This window comes from Bidens hawaiensis, unplaced genomic scaffold, assembly GCF_021521415.1.
Source record: "Bidens hawaiensis isolate Kalapana, Puna unplaced genomic scaffold, B.hawaiensis_p1.1 tig00009076_1, whole genome shotgun sequence".
NCBI lineage: Eukaryota > Viridiplantae > Streptophyta > Magnoliopsida > Asterales > Asteraceae > Bidens > Bidens hawaiensis.
In genome coordinates this window covers 343,290-365,607 of record NW_027491666.1, presented here as the reverse complement: position 1 = coordinate 365,607, position 22,318 = coordinate 343,290, and the positions used below count along the sequence as shown (strand labels likewise).

The 22,318-nt window shown below is 34.3% G+C and overlaps 2 protein-coding genes across 2 annotated transcripts; one reads left to right on the top strand and one right to left on the bottom strand.

Moving 5' to 3' along the window:
* The first annotated feature begins 2,009 nt into the window (after positions 1-2,009).
* On the top strand, positions 2,010-4,674 carry LOC143531066 (BTB/POZ domain-containing protein At1g55760-like). The gene is made up of 4 exons (XM_077026452.1): positions 2,010-2,333; positions 3,246-3,391; positions 3,544-3,662; positions 4,003-4,674. Exons 1-4 carry the CDS (start codon positions 2,215-2,217, stop codon positions 4,603-4,605), a joined length of 987 nt encoding a protein of 328 aa, XP_076882567.1. The 5' UTR covers positions 2,010-2,214; the 3' UTR covers positions 4,606-4,674.
* Positions 4,675-4,820: 146 nt separating this feature from the next.
* LOC143531085 (protein DNA-DAMAGE INDUCIBLE 1-like) lies at positions 4,821-10,650 on the bottom strand. Its single transcript, XM_077026466.1, has 15 exons — positions 10,507-10,650; positions 10,360-10,392; positions 9,529-9,659; positions 9,343-9,451; positions 8,790-8,906; positions 8,614-8,679; positions 7,801-7,863; positions 7,665-7,709; positions 7,517-7,578; positions 6,775-6,868; positions 6,526-6,688; positions 6,379-6,449; positions 6,199-6,241; positions 5,792-5,817; positions 4,821-5,160 (listed from the first exon to the last, which is right to left on the bottom strand). The coding sequence occupies exons 1-15, from the start codon at positions 10,570-10,572 to the stop codon at positions 5,032-5,034; spliced, it is 1,218 nt and encodes a 405-aa protein (XP_076882581.1). The 5' UTR covers positions 10,573-10,650; the 3' UTR covers positions 4,821-5,031.
* Between the last annotated feature and the right edge of the window lie 11,668 nt (positions 10,651-22,318).

The window sequence follows — 22,318 nt, the reverse complement described above, 5'->3', positions numbered from 1 at the left end:
TAATATGTTATAATGTTATGTGTAGGTACGATTATATAGTAGATATGTATATATTATATTAAGTCTGGGTAGTATTACGATTTGTGCTTATTATAGCAGTCTTAAAAGTAGGTCATTAGTATAGCCTGTGTAGGTTAATATGAATATATGTGTAGGTTGATATGTCTGTCTGCGTAGGTAATTAGGTAAACTTAATTAGCACATAAAGTAACTAATAAAAAAACAAAACGGAAACTTCAAAAATTTTAATGTGGTGGCTCTTTGTGTAGTTAAATATGTATCGCTGTTATTATTATTATTATTGTTGTTGTTGTTTTTTTTTAGGTTAATAAAACATTTTACTTAATATTATTATTCTGCATTTTTTAGATGAGAAATTGTTGAATCTGTAAACATACTTTTAATATAGGGAAAAATCAATTACATAACAAAAAAAAGAAAAAAAAAACAACGTCCGTTGTGATATAATTTTAATTAAACATATCAATTTAAAAAGAAATAAAAAGTGATCATATAAATTAAGTTCACTGTTATGCGATTTTATTTAATGTCTTGTTATATTTTTTACTTTCAAATAACAAATAAATACATTAATAAAGAATAAATTGAAACTTCCAAAAAAATTATACTTACCAAAATAAACAAATTTAATATATATCATTATGTCCTTTCAATAACTAAAAGAAAAAATGAAAAGAAATTTTTTGATTGAATGAAATGATTTCTTACACTTCTTGCAATAAAATCATTTCTCTCTTGAACTTAAACATATATATATATATAGGGTAAGGATCCTAAGAGAACCCTTTACAAATTGAGAACTTTGAGAACCATTTTAGACCACTAAAAACACCTTTAAAAAATATTTAAAAAAATCATAAAACAAAAATAATAAAAATTTTAAAAAAGTACAAAAACCAAAATTCTTAGATTTCATTCCAGTTTCATTAAAAAAAATAAAAAAAAACGTCGCATTATACACATATGTATAATGTTATATAATCTTTAGTTACGTAATATACACATATGTACGGTATCATTTATCTTAAATTATACACATGTGTATAAAAAACATGTAAATGTACATATATGTATATATTATACATGTGTATATAATTTAGCTAAACCGAGTTTTTTTTATGAAACCGGGATGATAAAATAAGAATTTTGGTTTTTTTACTTTTTTCATTTTTGTGTTTTTTTTTTATTTTATGATTTTTTATTTTTGGGTTTTTTGTGTTCCAAAATGATTCTCATAGTTTTCAATTTCAAAAAGGTTCTCTCATGATCCTGACCCTATATATATATATATAGCTACAACATCAATACAACCCAAAACCAAAAACCCAATATCTACTGACTGAGCGACACATGACGCAAAACGGCTCATTTTATAGCCCCTCAATTACACATATCTAATATCTTTAAGGAAATATAACTGCCATTTTTATTTGAGTGATTCTAAGTTCAAACTCCAAAGGGAATAGATACTTTGCTTCCAAGTATAAAAGATTATATTCCATTCCACTACCTACACGTTTCAAACTTTATTCGGTTCTGATAAGTATATTACCCCAAAACTCTTTTTATAATTTTAAACCGAAACATCTCTGATGAAAAAAAATCTATAACTTATTTGGTGTACTTCAAACACTTGTTAGATCTATTTCCCATTATTCCAACATAATTATTGTTATTGATGTCATAATTTTATAAAATGCTGAAAGTACGACATTACAAACGAGACGTGTCACAAGAATATGTAAATATCTACTTATCGTTATATATATTGAGCCATTTGTACAATTATTTGATTAGATACATTTAAATAATATAATAAATATAATCAATGTTTGATTCATATGGGACCCGTGTGACTACTAATGTTTAAAGAAAAAGAAAACAACATTTATTAAATTCAGGATTTATTTAAATTAAAAGTTTAAAACCAAACACAACGCTTGAAGTGAAGTGAAAGCCCAATAGCTTCAAACACAATCCAACGTTCAATAAAAACATAACCTTAATTTGATCAAACTCACACACATAGTGAATATATTATTTAGAGTGTGTGTGTGTGTTTTATTATTGTATGAAGAGTATTTGGCGGGAGAAAACAAATTCCGGGTAGACAATCTGGGAAAGCACGGTGAGTTTCTAGACGGGATTCTTGACTGCTTTCATGAGATCACGGTGGCGTTGGCTTTTGCCAGGATGACTGACTCGGCTTATCGTGTCGAAACCACGCCGCGCCTTGCGCAATGGCGGATTGATAATTTGGTGTCCTTTACTTATCGGAAATCTGATCCTTTCAAGATAGGCAATTGGAATTGGTAAATTTGTTACAAATAATCTTTTTAGTTGTTTAAGTTTGATAATATTGGTAAATGGGTTGGGCCGAGTCGGTTTGTTTTTGTTCTTGGTTTTAATAAAATTCAATACTATGTTTTAGTAGGTGTAACTACTTTGTAACAAGGTCGAACTAAAATTAGGGGTGTTTTAATTCGGTTTGGAATAGTAAACCGAATACAAACCGAAACTGATTAAAAACTAACCGGATTACAAGTTCGGTTTAAAACCGAACCGAATAAACAGAATAACCCGAAAATTGAATCAATGAATATCCCTAATTGAAATCGTATAATCCCAACATGAAGTGTGTTACCTGTTTTAGATTCAAACAGGTTGACAGGTTATAAATAGGGCCGTCTTCGAGAATCGTTATAAATTTTTGGGCCAAAGGTGAAAAAAATTGCGCCTTAAATGAGTTGAGTAATTGGATATAAACAACATTAACAATACATATTGTTTTCAATATATATATATACATATATATATATATATATATATATATATATATATATATAATTTTAAAAAAATCCGAACGTATCAGGGTTTCGGGCTAGGGTCGGACAATCACCCAGCCATGCCTCATACAAAGCACTGTTTATAAACGAGTTATCAAATTATAAATAAGTTGTAATAAGATTAAAATGACTAATGAGCTTAAATGAGTTGGCGAGTTATAATCAAGTTGTAAACATGTTGACCTGTTTGGCAGGTTAACCTTATAAAGTATATTTTTTGTTTATATTATTTTATTTTAGTTTTGAATGGGTTGAATTGTTCAATTATACGGGATAGTTTAGTTAAACAAGTCAATTTAAACACGGTCCGTTTATTAAAGGATTTATAGTAACAACCAAAAACAAAATTTTTTTTGGTCTTGTTTTGTGTTGTGTTAGGCATCTAGTTGTGGAGAAGAGTAGAAGTTTTTCGACTAAATTGTACCCAGAGATAAAAAATTTAACCCGAGACAGCTATCCAATTGCTTCATTCAACATTCGCCTCATTTCTTCATTTGGTGGTCGTAAGGTTTTGGTTCATCCAGGTAAATTTAGTACCTATTTTCCAAGTCAAAGATAGTCAAACTTTGACTCTTTAGTCAAACAACTAAGTTATGAATCCAATCATCCATTTCAAATACTATATTCTTTTACCAAGAACTTGTTTTAACTATCTGCCTTATGACATGGGATGCAGAAGTTAGGGATAAGCAGTTGAAAACTAGTGACGATTTTATTTGGGTACTCGAAGTTCCATCGACCGGGAAGTTCATCATCGAAATTGAATTTCTTGACTTGAAGACCGCATCATCAAACGTAATACGTTATCCATGTTACTTACTATTCAAAAGATAATGATACATCCTACACTCATGGTAATCGACATTTAAGACGTTGATTTAGGGAATGATTGATCTCTACAGATCATATTAAAAATAGCTTACAAATATAAAGTATTATTTAATAAAGTTTTTCATTCACACCCCACAAAATAATTATTTACTTGAAAAAAAACTACATAAAACACTAACACAATCTATAGCCGGTTTAGACAAGTACCAAATATTATTACCCGTTACCAACCATGCACTAGGATGATATAAAACTACTCAAATTTTAGTATTTTGCATTATTTATGGTATGATGTATGAATCAGGGTAGTGAATATCACTCGATTTGGGCAGAAGGGTCTATACAAAAGGAATCAAGTGCAAGCGCACTCTCTTCCCACGGCCGGATGTTATCAGAAAGCATTCACACTGATATCATCATCCATGCTTCCGACGGAATCATTGAGGCCCATCGTGCAGTCCTTGCTGCACGATCACCAGTATTTCATAGCATGTTCTCCCATGACCTAAAGGAAAAGGAGTTATCCACCATCAACATACCCGACATGTCCATTAAAGCTTGTGAAGCGTTTCTCAACTCATTATACGGTAACATAAAGAGCAATGATTTTGTTAATCACCGGCTTGATCTTCTTAGAGCAGCCGATAAGTATGAAGTTTTGGATTTGAAAGAAGCGTGCCACGAAAGTCTTGTTGAAGATATTGACACGAACAACGTGCTCATAAGGCTCCAAATTGCGCATCTTTATCGTTTACCGAGACTGAAGATTTGTTGCATGCAATATCTTGTGAAGTTCGGTAAGATATGCGAGATCCAAGATGAATTCAATGCATTTATACAATCTGCTGATAGAGAATTGATTGCTGAAGTCTTTACTGAACTTCTTTCAGTTTGGAAAGGTTTCTAAGTGATTATTCATTAAGTTTATTGTTATTCATGTGTTTATGACCCATTACACATTTGTCCAAAATGTTTACTTTTAATGAATGTATCAAATATATTAGAAGTTACATTATTTCAACAATATCCTACACTGATTTAGAGGAATTTACAATGATCTTACTTTAACCACAAGAAAGATATGCGTAACACTAGATATAAGTCCAATAATGTGATAGCATGTCGCATCGAAATTAGATGTCTATAAAGCACGAATCGTTCTCGGTCTGGTCATTGACCAGCAAAATCAATGTTATAAAGTAAACATCTAAAGTGGGAAAATATTTTTAAAAAGAAAAATAATGATTAATGTTACAAAGTTACACACTTCAAATTAAAATTTGTGACTTCATAACAACTGCCGGCTTGAAATTTTAAATTACGGATACAAGATTTACCCGCCAAAAAGGTATCCAGCTGCTTGTTCTTCATTACCATCAAAAAGCTTCAGAGCTTGTATAACCGCATCTCGGCTGAACCCTAGCTCAATAAGCTTCCCAATTTTCGCTTCAAATTCAGCTCCCTGAATTCACAAATATGCAAACATAGAAAGATATATCTAATTCGTCTTGCATTTACATTAATCTTGAAAGTTTTTGAAGCTGATCATTAAAAAAGTTGAAGGGGATAAGGGAAAGTATTTAGTTTTAGTATTTTTTGGTATGATTTATTAATGTTCTTTTGTTATGGTCTGTGGCAAGAGTCAAAGTCAAGATGTAAGTATAAATCAAGTAATCCTTGATTTAAGCATATGGGTTAGGTTTATGGTTTATTTAAAAGGGTGATATGATTGTAAGTATATGGAGTTAAGGGAATAAGGGTGCAAGTTTAATCATAATTGGTATTTGATCATAAAATCACTTGTTTGCATGTGTTAATCAAATATGGGCCAACACATTTGCATTAACTTTAGGACCTGGTTTTAAGAGCGAATGTTACTCTTTTTACAGCTACATAGACATTATGTACAATCATTAACGTGCAATTTTTTACCAACATGTGCATGAAGCGCTGCCTCAAGACCTTGAGGCGTTTTTACAATCGCCTCAAGCGCGTTTTTAAAAACCAAGCTTTAAGATTTATGTTCGTTTACTTTATTTTTAATGTTTTTAAAAAACATAAAAATATAAATTGCATAGAATAAAGAAATTCACCTGTGTAGGACCGCCACCACCAGCTCCTGCAGGTTGAGCAAAACAACACAAACATTAGGTCAATCTAGATTGGTATGGGGTTAAAACATATCGAGTAGAGTACTTGGGTAGACCCATTATGGCATTATCTTCTAAGCTAATTTTTTTGTTTTAACTGTGGAGATAAAGCATAATATCCAAATTGACTTGCTAATTAATAACTGGGTCGAAATTGCCATTTTCCCACCTATAAAGTATACTAATATATTGGCTAACTGTTTCACCATTGTTAAGGGGTATTTTAAACATTTGACTGATACCCAAACCACTTTTTTGAAAACAATGAGTCACTTAGATTTACTCTCATCAAACTCCAAATAACAATACATGCTATCACATATTTACATAACATAGGAAGGAGATCTAACCAGAAGATTGTCCACCAAATGGTGATGCTGATCCAGATGTACCCTGAGAGTTACATTTTAAGCAAATTAATATAAATTGAAACACAGTATTATTAAATTTTTCAACCTGTTAATAGATTAACTCAAAGAAACTAGATATTATTTTCCTAGTATAAACTCATAATCAGAGAAATATCTTACTTGAGGCCCAGAGCTAGAAGCTTCTTTCAACTGTCTTTCCTCATCCAAGAAACGGTTTGGGATGTCCTTTTCTGTAAATTAATAAACATAGTTAAAGATATCTAAACACGATATTAATAATTAAAAAGTGAAATAGAAACAAAAAACCTTGCAAAAACGGCACAGCAACTTCTCCTCCACCAACTCTCAAAACATTATCTTTTAAATCAATAATACATTGGTGCTTACGAAGCATATCCAATCCAAATAAAAATTCCATATTGGGCGAATCCAACACCAAGAACGAACACGGGTAGAATATATTCCCAATCTACCATTATTTGTTAGAAGTAAAAATTTTCAGCAAGATTAATAAAATTTATATAGAATAAAAAAAAGTTAGAAAAAGATTATTACTTTAATAGGAGCAACATGTATCCGACCAAGAATCTCTGACTGACCGACACCTTGAGCAATGCCTCTGTAGCGTTGGTCTAAGAGCCTAAGCAATCTGGAAAACAAAACATGAAATTTAAATAATTAAGGCCGGCAAATGAACCGAACTTTCAGTGAACTATTCATGAACTGTTCTGCGGGAAGTTACTTTATTTGTTAAAGAAACGAACATTAACAAAACTTTTTGTCCATTTATGCTCGTGAATGTTGTTTGTTCAGTTATGTTCGTTAGCTTACCTGTGTTTAAGTTTGTTCGTTTACGTTTGTTAATATACTCATTTAAAATTCTTAGGGTCAATACAATTTGGCCAGGTTTTAATAAACTTTTAGTCCCAACACATTGTTGTTCACATTTACTTTTAATTATTTTTAGCTCAGTTAACGTTCATTACTTCATTCATCTATGTTCCAGTTATGTTCGTTCACTTAAGTTTGTAAACCGTTCGTTTATACTGTTACTGAGTTTATACTGTTACTGAATGAACATAAACAAACACATTCATTTTCTTAATGAACGAGCACGAACAAGAAACCATGTTTGTTTTAACTGTCTGTGTTCGATCGTTTGTTAAGCTAAAGTTGAACGAACGAACGAACACAAACATGCCCCCCGCTCATGTTCGTTTGTTTCATTTACAGGATTAATGATTATCATTTAAAGTAAAAATAATGCCATCCCCATAAAATGCAAAAAAGAACATACCCCAAACGCTCGGCACAGCTTTTTGATATTATAGTTGACTGGGCTCCACTATCAACAAACGCCTAAATTACAAAAAGGCTCATGAAAAAGTTGAAGAACACTGAAATTGAAATTATAAAAATGCACATGAACTATAAAAACTATTTACCTTTAACGGAACACCATTTACTTCCATGTCAACATACAACATGACCTGAAAGGAAAAATAAAGAGATTTATTTACAAATTACAATCAACTAAGTAGGGTTGTATAAAAGTGATGGTTAAAATTCAGCAATACACACCACTTTAGCAAAAGCTTCAGGGTTGTGTTCAAGTGCAGCAGCCCAATTTTCATCAATGCCTTTCTGTAAGATAAAAAGCAGCAACTCAAAAGCCAGAATAAAATACAAATCACAACAAATAAAAAATTCAAATACAGAAGAACAGAGAGAAAAAACAAAAGCTATATTAAAAGGAAAAAATGGTAGAAAGAAGAACAAGTGGTATGAAATTATTTCACTTAGGCCTGTAAACGAACTAAACGATCACGAACAAAGTATAAATGAACTGTTCACAAATATAATTAAATATAGATAAAATAAACACAATGTGCGAACAAAGATGAGTAGTAAACATGTACATAAATCAATTGGCCTAAAATTTATTAAAACTAGACTATATTGTAATGCGCAATCATAAAAATTAGACTAAATTGTAATGGATCTATATTATTTTAACTAAACATAAATGAAAGAACGTAAGAAAGAATGATACTTGTGTTCATGTTTGTTCATTTAACTAAATGTACAAAAAAATTTGTTCATGTTCTTTCGTTTATTTAATAAACAAACTTCTCACTGAACGGTTTACGAACTGTTCACTGAACGCTCGGTTCATTTACAGGCCTAATTTCACTAGTAGATATAAGAGCAAAACATTTGCAACACAATATAATGCCATAATAAATTCTACCATATCCCGGACAATATAAGTATCCACACCCCCTCCCCCCCAACACACACCAATCCTCTTTCAAACACAATGTGCCTTTGACTAAGAACCATAATTTATTATGTATAACATTCACTAGTTGAATAAACCAAATGATCACAAACCTGGCGGATTGCAGATTCAATTTTCTTTTGAGCTTCAACATCAAAAGGGTCTGCATAATGCAGTGCCTATGTTTTGGAAAAACAATATAACATTAAACCATGTTTATTTGGTACAAAATCCCAAATGTATGCATAATACCTGAAACAAAGAAACTCATAGGTTTAACAAAACTTACCAACTCTTCCTCTTGCTGTCGACTATATTCAGTTCTCTGGCGGTGACGAACCCTCAACACCTCTTGCAACTTGTTCAAATCATTCCCAAGAATAGTTTGTGCCAACTCAGGATCACTCTGGTATTCAAATCAAAAGTCAGGATCTTAAAAACAAATGCAATTGAGAGATGAAGGCCCCGTTTGTTTTTTTTTAGAGATTTAAGTCTGAATCTGAATACCACATCTAAATGTTAAGAGGTGGTTCAAATGTCTGAAATCTGAATCATTAAGAGGTGGAGGCTAGAGACGAACCTCTAGTCGTCGGAGATGGAGCCTAGTCTCCGGGTTAGAAGTTAATGGAGGCCGGAGACAAACGTATGTTTTTTTTTGTTAAGAGGTTTTCATACCCACTAAAAGCTCTTACTGGTTCAGATGCTATTAAGACGCTGAACCTCTTAATGCCAGAAAAAAAACAAACAGCCCCACGTCTGATTACGTCTGACCGAATCAGACGTTTTCCTCTATTCAGAGAAAAGAGGCAAAAACAAACAGGGCCGAAGTTCATAACTTTTACCTGAAACAATTGTGCCATTAAATTAGAATTATTCCTCACTTGCTGCTGGAAAGCAGCTGGATTTACAGCAGACCCATCCGGATTCAAACCAACTTCATTACTAGAAGCCCTGAATTTCAAAACTTCATGAATTAACACAAACTTTTGATAATTGTTAATCACCAAAAATTCAGATCAAAATCACACCTTGAAGCAGCAGCATTTGAAACCATCATAACCAAATCTCCATCAGCAACACCTAAACCACTCAATGTCTCAGCATTCCTCATCTCCTTCCCATTGTAAAGCAACTGTTGTTGCTGAAGTGGCACTTGAGACTGTTCATTACAAACACATCACATCCAAAACCACAATTAACACTAGATCTATGCAGTTAACACGGAAAAATACCAGATATCGGCAAAGGACCGATATCTGATATATCAGTTATCGTGGTGGGATGTCAGTAATTTTAATATCATGCAGAATTTATATACATAGGTACTTAACACTAACAATTTAGTGCACGCCATGCAGTTAATGTGGAAAAATATCAGATATCGGTTATCGCGGTGGGATATTGGTAGTCTTAATGTCAAGCAGAATTTATACATATATACATATAGAGAGAGAGAGCAATTTAACACTTAACAATTCAGTATACTCTCCTACCATTAACAAATTAACCTTTTGCAACTTGCAAAACACTAACAATTATAGCAAGTAGGAACTGATTAAGACTTAAAACACTAACGACTGACAATTAAGACTTAAAACACTAATAGCAGCAATAAGAAGAAAGACAAATAGAAGAACTAAGAAAGGTCCTGATATCGGGAAAACCAGTGATATATCGGTCAATATTGCCGATATTATCGGTACCGATATTCTGACCAGTATTTTACATGAGGAACGATAACCGATATAGCACCTACACTGATTGCATCTCACTAAATTAGCCTCTGAAACAAACATTGCACATCAAGTAATAAAACCGAGTATCGAAAACCTAATTACTAAATTGAAACAAAATCTGACCTCAATTTCAAGTAGAGCTTTGAGATTCTCAACCTGTAAATACAAATTGAAACAATTAAAGTTATTATTATACCAATTGGACGCGTAATCGAACGAATGAAACAACGAATTGAAGAAATTAGGGTTTAGAGTTGGAATTAGGTTTACAGATTCATCGCGATCGACTTCTAAAGTGACGATTTGTTCGTCAGGCGTCATTACAGTGATCTTCATGTCGTTGATTGGATTCGATTGGAATTTGTGAATGTAGGGTTTGTTGTTGAAGCTGCTTGTGTTTGACTCTTAATAAAGTCTCCTCCAGGTTTTATACGGAAGTGGGATGATTATTATTATTATTATTGTTAATCTTGATGATTAGTTGAAGGGTTATTCTATACTTCTATTCCCTATTTAATTGTTTTTAAGTTAATAATTTCTAAGTTTATCTAATAATAATAACTTTGGGTTTAAATTTTAGTATTTATCTCGATATATTTACACAATGATCACAATAAAAAGTTAGATATGGTTTAACAGGATAGTTTTAGATTGATTTTTTCAAAGACCAAATTAATTGATCGGGCATATAGTGATTTTTAATTGGTTGAATTGGTTGAATTGGTCTTTTGAGTCGAGCATGAATTTGAAAGATGGTGAATCGAGTAGTAGTGCCCATTAAGGTGTGTGTGTGGGAGGGGAGGGGGGATTTAAAATAGTTTAAGGTACTTAAAAGACTGATTATGATAATTTAGACTAATGTAAGATCAATGGAGTGTTCGTATATCAAACTCCCAGTCGACCACCTAAGGTCCGCCTAGCGACTTTTGCAACCTTGATTATGTGTAGGAGTAGTTTTATATTTCATGCTACGTATTTATTTTTATTTATCTACTTTATTGAGTATGTTTGATGAATATATTATATTTTTTGTTTTCTAAAATATTTTAAATTAAATATTTTGTTTATTTTGCAATAAAAAATTATTTTTAAATATTTTATTTAACGAAACCCTAAATCAAAGCAAAAAGATTTTAACAAGAAATTCAAACATAAAAAACCCTCTCTCCATACCCAAGGGAGGAGAACGTAGTGAGTGCAGACCCTCGCATTTTTCGGGTATTGTTTGTGTTTAGTGGCGGTGGTATAATTATGATATACCACCTGTCTTATTGCTTATTTTACGACCTTTAAAACCAGTTTTTCACATATCTCAAATGAGACCCTATATCGATTTTGAAATAAATCATCATGTCTTAACTCTTAAGTCAATATTTTTATAGAATCCTTTTTGAAACAAAAAGGCAACAAAACAAGGAAATCAAACACAATAAATTAAATTCAAAACAAGTGGTTTCCAAACATGAAAACAAAAGTGCACCGAACAACCAATTTTTGTCCACCTTTCTTCACCTATGCCTCAAATGAGACTAGAATCTACGACTATTTGGTTGTAAAGCATATGTATTTACCACTAAACTAAGCTAGTGATTGCATAGTAAAGGTTGAGACTAGAACACACAACCGTTATTTTTATATGTCTAATCGTATTTAATAAAAAAAACAACAATTATAATTTTTTTAATTAAAGACAGTGAAGGTTGGGTTGTTAATAAGTGTGGAGAGTTTGATTTGTTTGGGTTAGGTGCGTGAAATAGAGAGAAATTAGTTTTATTATAAAATTTTGGTTGGATTGTAAAATGAGATAGTTTTAAAGAGATTCGTGTGAAGAGGGGAGACGAAATATTAAAATGGTTTAAATACTTAAAAGAGAGTGACGTCACTAGTTATAATAGTTTAGGCTAAATGTGATGCAGGAGTACAAGGTCAATGAAGTATTAGAAATTTATGATATCGAAAGAGTTAAGACTTCAAATAATGTCAAAGCCATAGTTTATGCAATATCAATATATTTCTTTTATGTAGAAGATTCTTTATCAATATAAAAGTAGAAAATCCTGTGTCGATTTACAATATATATATCATTTTTTTTACAAGCTACATTACATATCATGGAATATAATGTTTAAGGTTTAAAATACATGACAAACATTTAAACAATAAAACAATTTAAGAATATTATCTTTTGGATTAAGCCTAACTGGCAGGCCCGGCCGATGTCAAGTCTCGTCTCGATATTTTTTTGGCCCATGATTCTCGTGCCTGATTGCTTCGCCTTCGACTATCTTTTGGGCCTTACCTCTTTTTTGTTAAGTTAAATCTTAAAATAAAAAATTTATCCCAAAACATGTATGTAGTGATGATGCAATCTAACACTAAAATATATCAAATATGACTTCGATATTTTTTTTTTCTTTATGGTAAACACGTACATGATTTGGAGGAACGATTCGATATGACTCCGAGATAAAAGACAGTTTTTGCTTGTCTCAGTGGGGCTCATGCCCAAGAATTTTTGACTGTTGTGCCCATTAAAGATCTTGGGCAACGGATGTCGGCAGTTGAATACAAAGTCATCTTTAAATACCGGCTCATGATTCCTATATTTCCTCCAGACGAATCATGCCCCATTTGTAAAAAAACCTGTTCGGATAAATTTGGTGAGCATGCCCTCCACTGTAAGGAATTGCCGAGGTTTAAGTATCGTCACGACTGGGTTATAGATATTCTATGGGATGTGCTTAGGCGTGCTGGGATCTTAGTAAAAAAAGAGACACCTGTTAAATTTCTGACTAATCCGAGAAAGAGAAGATCCACACTGCGTCATATGCCTTATCTCCTAACAAATATAAATTACATATAAAGACTATTCATATGCCTTATCTTAAAACAATAAAAGATATCTAAAGTGTATTTTAATATCTTACACTTTTTTTATTAATCACATATAGAGATAAATAAATAACCAGAAAAACCCTTTTCTTTGCAAATTCCAAATAAATAACACAAATCACAAAAACCACCACGTCCATAATTCCAAAATCATATGCATGCATGATTTATATTTCCTTCATGCATTTGTAATTATCATTTGTTTGGCAAAATATTTAGAAGATCAAATGCAGAAAATTTTAACCATACTTCAATAATGGACCAAACTCAGTTCTTCCTAAAATAAAAACATACCATAGACAACATGATCACCCTAATTATGCATCAACATGACATACGATCGATTGCGAACAAATTTCATCTTCGGTTTCAGTCACCGCATCATCATTGAGATCAAAATCAAACACCACACTGCCCTTGTTGCCCGACAAACCAACCTCTTCTGGTACAACTTCATCGTACTTGTTGTCCGCCACCTTCGACTTCTTTGTCGGATCATTCTTAAAATCTTGTCGGCCTCTTTTGTTTTTAACTTTACCCGTTGCATTCCATCGCGGTAGCGCCAATGTCAAATCAGCCACCGAACCATTAAACTCTTCGTCATTAATACTCACATCATCATCATCATCATCATCGTCCGAAACATACTCATTGTCCGAAGGAAACAATGTTTTTCGGACGATAACCGCACTGCAGTTTTCAAGGGTTCCGGGTAACACCTCACGCCAATCCGAATAGGTGTGACAACGCATGTGATGGTAAAGGGCGTGTCCGGATTCAACATACTTGTGACACAAGAAACACATGAAGTTGTAGTCGTCGGTACACGGCAAAACGAGTCGAGTAGATTTACCCATATTCATATTAATCGATCAAGAATCTGCAAAACATTATCAAATTACAAAAGTTATTCGAATGAAAATATAATCAAGAAGGGAGAGTTGAGTAATAATACGTTTTTGTTCGGTGGATATTCGGGTAACGTACGCGTTAAACACAAGATTTTCGAAACCCTAGCAGGATTGAAGACGGTGGATGGTGATTCGATCGATCAATAGCAATATGAGTTCTGTATAATTGGGGGGGGGGGGGGGGGTTGATAGTTGACATATATGGAGTATAACGATATATTTACACATAATTAAGCTTAGGCGGTTGATAATATTAGGAATCCAATGTTTGAATTATTATTTTTACAATAAGCCCCTTCTTGTCATAGTCATATAAGTTAAACCAATTAAATGATTGAAAATTTACAAACATGAAAAATTAGTTATCAACTTTTTAAATTTATAAAAATATGCATTTGTATGTAACAAACCATTAAATTCAGCTTCTTTAAAAATGTCTCAAAAGCAATGTTTTAAAAACCGGTATTAACTTGTACCAGATTGGGCTAAAAAATTGATACAGCCGGTTGAACCGGGTTATACCGGGAGGTTTAACCGGTTAAATAGTTTATCTTATGATTTCATATAAATGTAACTTCAATCCCAAAACTAAATGATTCTTATAAAAAAATAATCTAGATGTTAATTCATATTAAAAAAAAATAATGCCAAAACACTCAATTTTAAATAAAAATTTGTCTTAAATTTTACACGTTTGAATGTTAATTGTTGGGTTAAAAGTTATTTTGAAAAACCATGGGCCACAAATATCAAAATTTCTCGGGCTTAAAACCGGTTTGCTAGTAAAAACCGATGATTTTGACAAAAACCGTCGGTACGATGCTCTAACAAACCGATCAAAAATATCGAACTCAAAATACCGGCTTATTATGCGAAATCCAGATTAACCGGCTCAACCGACCGTTTGAACCAGTTTTAAAAACACTGTTCAAAAGCAATCACCAATTAAAAAATGTCTCTAGAGTCAAGAAAGAAAGAATTATGTTTTGTAGTTTGATTTGGTTGATATAATTATTGGTTTTATGAATTATAAAAGTAGACAATTTTTAAATTTATAAACATATACATTTGTATGTAAAACCTTATTACATTTATAATAGAAAATTTAAAAATGTTTATAAAGCAATCACCAATTAAAGTTGTCTCTAGAGTCATATGACTAGACGGGTGCACATGCTATGTAGCGGGAACACAGGCCGTTGATAACGGTTTGGTTTCAATTTTTAACAAGTTTGTTACGGATTTTATGACAAAAAACCCACTACTAATGGTTTAATTTAAAAATCACTAAAACCGGATCGCAAACACTGCTATGTAAAATGCTAAATTTTTTAACTAAAAATGTTAGTACTTGTTTGTTGTCTGTGGTTGATCGAATAGGCTAGGGGTAGTTTAGTCATTGAATATTGATTGTAACATGACTCATTCGCTATGGTTGTATAGCGAATGGAGTTCATTCGTAATACAAAGGGTCATAAGCTAAGATGTTAGCGTATGACAGCCCATTCGCTAGCCATTGGAGCTCATAAGCTAAGGGTGTAGCGTATTTAGGCTCATTTGTAACTCTAGAGCTCATTCGCTAAGGATGTTTAGCGAATGAGAAGTTATTTGTTAATAGGATCACCCCATTCGTTAGTGATGCTAGCGAATGGGGGCTTGAGCCTAATATATAGGTTGATCACATTCATTTGGGCTTAGAGATTCGTTCCATTCCGTACTATTCATACCGTTACCATGCCGGATTTTCTCTAGAATGATAGCCCGCCTCGAGGTGTACATCGAGGCGGATCGAGCTCAACCGTATGTATGCATGTATGAATCCTTGTAATAATTCGGTTACCGTTATCAATGAAACAATCATTCAGCTCGATTGTCATTCTATGTTATTTATTGTCTCGTGATTTATGACGTATCCAATGGCGACTAGTTTCTGGGTCATATGAAGTTTTCACAAATATATATATATATATATATATATATATATATATATATGATGGATCTTGCGAGAAGTGACATTACAGCGAGAAGTGCGAGAAATGAAGGTGCAACTCCATTAATATCTAATTTCACTTCCTTTCTTATGATGTTACCTACATGTATGTAGGTTGGTTGTATTTATGTCTTAGTTACACACATTCAAACCTACCTATACACATATACATGCGTACCTACACACATTCAAACCTACCTACACACATACAAACGTATTGAGCCACATTCCAACCTACATACCTACACACATACAAACATACATACACATATACAAAAATACGTACCTACACACGTACATACGCACCTACACAAATAAGAAAGGGAGTGTAATTAGGGATTAATGGAGTTACACCTTCATTTCTCGCACTTCTCGCTGTAAAAAAACTTCTGAAATGATCCAATACGTGTATATATATATATATATATATTATAAGCTAGCCCGGAACAGATAAATGCCATAATCAACCTGAAGTCTCCCGTGAATGCGAAGGATGTACAAAGGTTGACTGGAAGAATTGCAGCCTTGAATAGGTTCATCTCTCAGTCCTCAGAGAAGTGTAATGATTTTTATGATATCCTTAGAAAGAATAAAAAGTTTGAGTGGACGGAGAGGCATGAGGCTGCACTTAAAGCCTTAAAGGATTACTTATCCTCAACACTAGCATTAATGAAACTGGTGAATGGAGAATCCATATACTTATACCTAGCTGTCTCAGAAAATGCAGTAAGTGTCGTCCTTGTGAAGGAACATGAAGGTGAAAAACATCCGGTTTATTATGTAAGTATCTTCTAGATGCTGAAGCCAGGTATTCTCATTCAGAAAAATTAATTCTTGCACTTATTATGGCTTCTACTAAATTAAGGCATTACTTTGAAACACATACTATTATTTTGAGAACTAATTATCATGTTAATAATGTGCTTAGAAAACCAGAATTGTCAGGAAGAATCGCCAAGTGGTCTGTGAAGCTGAGTTCATATGATATTCAGTTTGAGCCTAGAACAACCATCAAGTCACAAGCGCTAGCGGACTTTGTGGCTGATTTCAGTAGTGACATGCAAAAAGAAGCTGACTTGGAGGTTCAACAATTAGAAGAAACCAATGATCCTTGGATCCTCTTCATTGATGGAGCTTCCAACATGAGAGGAACAAGATTAGATATCCTACTGAAATCACCACAGGAGGACATAATACCCCAGTCTATAGCCTGTGAGTTTCAAGCCACGAATAATGAAGCAGAGTATGAAGCTCTGATCGCAGGTTTGCAGTTAGCTAAACACATGAGGATCAGGTATCTTCAAGTGTATATAGATTCGTTATTAATAGCTAACCACTTTAATGGCTCATATGCTGTTAAAGGTGAAAAACTAATCAAATATCTAGACATTCTGAAAGAACTGTCAAAGTTCTTCGATTCTTTTAGTATTGAACAGGTACCAAGGGAAGGAAATGTTGGGGAAGATGCCTTGGCAAATCTAGCTTCATCCTTGAAGATTCCAGAAGCCAAGAAGATTCCAATCATCCATCTACTCTCACCAGCAATAGGAGAAAAGAAGCTGGGGAGATAACAAATAACAAAGAGATTGTATTTTGGGATCCATTATCCTCAAATAATCAAGAATCTTGGATCCTCCTAACAAGAAGTTCATTCAAGATGGAGAGATTCCCGCGACAGAGAATCCCAAATCCTTCAAACTTAAGGTATCACAATATATTTTGTTACATGATAACCTAAATAGAAAATCTCTTGCAAGTTCGTATTTGAGATGTATCGAAGATCCTGAAATTCAAGAGGTGCTTAAAGACCTTCACGAAGGAGATTGTGGTAATCACACTGGAGGCAAAGCCCTATTCTCTAGGATTCTAAGAACAAGATACTTCTGGCCAACTATGAAGAGAGACGCCATGGAATATTCAAAGAAGTGTGACTCATGTCAAAGGCACGACAACATTCTACACCAGCCAGCAGAGCCTATGTATCCTATATCCTCATAATGGACTTTCATGAAGTGTGGCATGGATATTGTGGGTAAACTACCTAAAGCACCTGGAGGAAGAGTGTTTATGCTTGCCATGATTGATTACTTCTCGAAGTGGATAGAAGCTGAAGCTTTCGTGCAAGTCCGTGAAAAAGAAATATTATTACTAGAATTTGTATCCCTTCAGAAATTATATGTGACAATGGTTCCCAGTTTATCAGGAAAAGAACCACTGACGTTTGTGACAGTTGGGGCATCGAGATGATTACCTCTACTCTAGTGCGTCCTCAAGCTAATGGCCAGGCAGAGTCAAGTAACAAGATTATAATCAACAATTTGAAGAAGAAATTAGGATCCAAGAAAGGCAAGTGGGCAGAGGAACTTCCTTATGTTCTTTGGGTTGATAGAACAACACCAAAGAATGCAACAGGGCAAACACCCTTCTCCTTGGTGTTTGGCTCAGAAGATGTACTCCCTACGGAGATGGTGGTTCCCACTGCCAGAACAAGCACCCGTGATCCTCAAGCCAAAAATGAAATCCTTCTCGAAGACCTAGATACTGTTGAAGAACTTAGAGATCCAGCCAAGATCAGAATGGCAACGTATCAACAAAGGGTAGCTGGGCATACAACAAGAGTATTAGGATTCGAAGATTCCAAGAAGGAGATCTAGCCTTGAGAAAAGCCTTCCAAAACACAACTAATCCAACAAATGGAAAGCTAGCACCTAAGTGGGAAGGCCCCTACTTGATCGAACCAGAGGCAGGAAAGGGGCCATATCATTTGCTTACCATGGAAGGCAATAGGTTACCAAAAGCGTTGAATGCTATCCATCTCAAAAAATACTTTTTCTAGTCTGGATCCAGTATCCTTAGAAATTCAAGCATTTATCAAGGATCAAGGATCCTAAAATTGGTAATATCTGTTTGATCACTTATTGATTTCAAATTCTTATTATTATTTTAAGGATAATGTATTCTTAACGTTTATTTTTTCCAAGTCTTAAATAACGATGCAGATTTCAAAAAGAGCTTCAATGACTAAGAGGTTAGCCACCTCTCCCTCACGCTTAAGGTACATTGCTATTTTTCTTGGCCTAGCCCACGATTAAGGTATGACCCTCGATGGTCATATCTTCCAAGGTTTAAATGTTTTCACATTTCTTATAAATTAGAGTTTCTACACTCTCTCCTGGAGCGCACGTTATCCAACGTATAGTCCGGGGTAGCGGGACCTGTACACACTTAATGGCTGACAATTTCGTTGTCTTCGGCTATATGGAGGATCCTACGATTTATGGTAGACGTACCATACCTAAGGTTTTGGCGTTTTCACGTCACTCACGTTTGGGCTAAATCTCGGTTTGGGCGAGTCCCCAGTTAACATCCGTATCTTTGGGGCAGTCCCTAGTTTGGGCTTGTCCCTAGTTTTGGGCTTGTCCCCTGTTGCACGGGCTTGTCCCCAGTTTATTTTATGGGCTTGTCCCCAGTTTGTTGGGTTTAATCCCAATTAATATCATAAGTTATTTGCATCAGGTATCCTAAGTTCAACTATAAGGATCGCAGAAGGACTAACATTTACGGATCCAGGATCCTTAATTTATTTTTTAGGAGCAAAGAAGGATCAACACTTATGGTAAACTAGGTCTAATTAGACCTTATGGTATGATTTCTACTTATCAATTTACATTTATTTAGCTACGATCTTTGTAAACTCTATTACATAGGGATTTAGGATCCTTAATTTATTTTTTCAAGGATATTCTATCCTAAAACTTTTCACTCGAAAGTATTTCTCAAAACTTACAACAAGACTAAAGCTATATCAAACTTACTTTCAAAATAACAAATAACAAGCAGATAGTCAAAAGATATTATTTATTAAACTTACTTAAAAGTTACCAAAAGTTTTAACCCGGACTTCACCATTTAAACCATGGACCATTCACCCGGGTTAAAGTAAGTTGTTACTAATAGTTCAACCAAGTGCAGGAAAATAAAGGCAGGGGCATCAAAGGCTTCATCCCCACAAACAAAGGATCCCTCCACCTTTGCTACCCCTAAGAATTGTCTTGGATCATGGATCCTTTACCCTAATTACTATTGTTCAAATACAAACCATTATCTAATATCCATAAAAACATCAGCAAAATAAAAAGAAAAAACAGGCTCTGGACTTGTCTTTAATATCCTTCATCGCCCGTTTAAGCAGCTTCTTCACCATCTGCTACTCCCTTCCCTTCATCAGTCTTGACCACCTCCTTAGCTCTGCTTGTCCAAGCTCTACTCGCATCAGCCATCTCAACCTCCTCTTCATCTTCAGCTCCACCAAGATCCACCAAAGCCTGCTTCCATTTCTCCACATCCCAAGCAGCTTTATCAAAAGCAGGATTGTTTTGGACAAAAATTTGTTAAGGATCAAGTATCCAAATTTGTAAATGTGAGGTAAGGTGCTAACACAATAATGACTAATGTATGAGCGTGATATTGATGAACACGATGATTTGATCACGAGGGAAAAAGCCCTTAACCAAGATAGTCTTACTTTGGTCAAAACTTATCGAGGTAATCGTTGGTAAAATAGCTCCGGTCAAGGATTAATAGGATAATCTTTGGTCGAAGTATCATAGTCAATAATCAACAAGATAACCTTTGGTCTACGAGTATATAGTTATCTCGGTCTCCGGCACAAAAATCCCCCGGACGGTGAAAACTATCACCGTCAAGTTTATTAATCAACGAAAAGTGGTTACAAATGTTTGTGGAGTATATGATCGAAATTACAATGTAAGCTAGTATATAGAGAGAATTATTGAATCTGCTCTAGTGTGTGTGAGAATACAAGTGTCCTTCCTATTCGATCATTACCCGTTTAAATAATATAACAATAATAACAATATCTCCTAATTACACGGAAGTCCTCCACTAGCTGCTCCATTACTTTGACCACGTGCGTATAGTCGTTCAGTAGCGAGATAAGCGGAAGAACGAGTCACACAGCCGTTGGTGATATTTAAACTTCGATCTTCTAGAGAGTTCGTTCATAACCAGTTGTATTGAATTAGGATCCTATATCCATGTTCCAGCTATAGGGTGTTCCATGTGGATAATTGATGCAAATGCGTCTCCAAGTTGATACTCCTGTCTAACACATCACTATACTAAATGCAATCATTAGTAAACAAACAATATAGAGAATCGTCGATCCTTTATATCTTGACATATATTTCAAGGATAAACTATCCATATGACAGTTAAGGATAAATGATCCTCAGTATAAAAATCGTGGCCTAACAATTGCCCCCAAAATGGCGGGTGACAGTGGAACACAGCTGTCATTTTGAAATTCAAAATCATTGTGAAAACTGCACGATGGGACGGTTTTGCCAGAAAATTTACAATTTAGCCCTTAAGGTTAATTATAACCGTCTATATATGCAGCCCTATATCTTTGATTATATACACCTTCATCCGACGAAGTAGGTATTCTTCTAACCCTCGTTTCTTATTCTCTTTAATCATGTCTGCCGTTTCTTCTTCTCCGGCCCCTTCTAAACCTTCCGAACAGTCATCCAGTGGTTCCGAACTGGTCGAAATGGAACCACAAGGCCTGCTTTCCAACCCTTCTTCTGAAATCTGTAAGCTCACGGATCCTGAGGTCGACAGTTTTCACACATTATTTCCTCCAGAAACCTTGTTCCGACCCTATGAATCCAACATTAGATGTGACACTTACTCCAAGGTCTGGGTATGCTTTCCGGCAACTCCCTTTCTTATCGGCTATAAATACCCCTTTCCATCTTTTACCCAAAGTTTTTTAGATTCAACCGGCATATCTTACATACAAGCCATGCCGATGATTTGGAGGGTTCTTAGCACCATCGAAAGAATCATTAAGGAGGAAATCGATTTTGGCCTCCCGGTGTTGTCTTATTTGTATACCCTTACTACCTTCGGTTCTGCACGTTTTATCTTCAAGTCCAAACCCCGACAGCCCCATCCGATCTTAAAAGCCACGTTAAACGATTCCGTGTGGAGGAATCAATTTTTCTTCGTTAAACGCGACTCGATACCAGGGGGCTGATCTTCCTTCCACGTGGGTCACAAAGGGTAGGATCCTGGATCCTTAAGGAATAGTAGGATCCTTTATTCTTCAGCTTTAAAACTTATTCATTTTTGTTATCTGCAGTTGAGAACTTCGCTTCATTTAGCAAGCTACCTGGAACAGAAGAAAAGGCAAAACGGTTCCTAGCACTGGATACCGAAGTTAGGACCTTTCAAGCTCGTTTTGTTGAAGGTTTTTGTGACA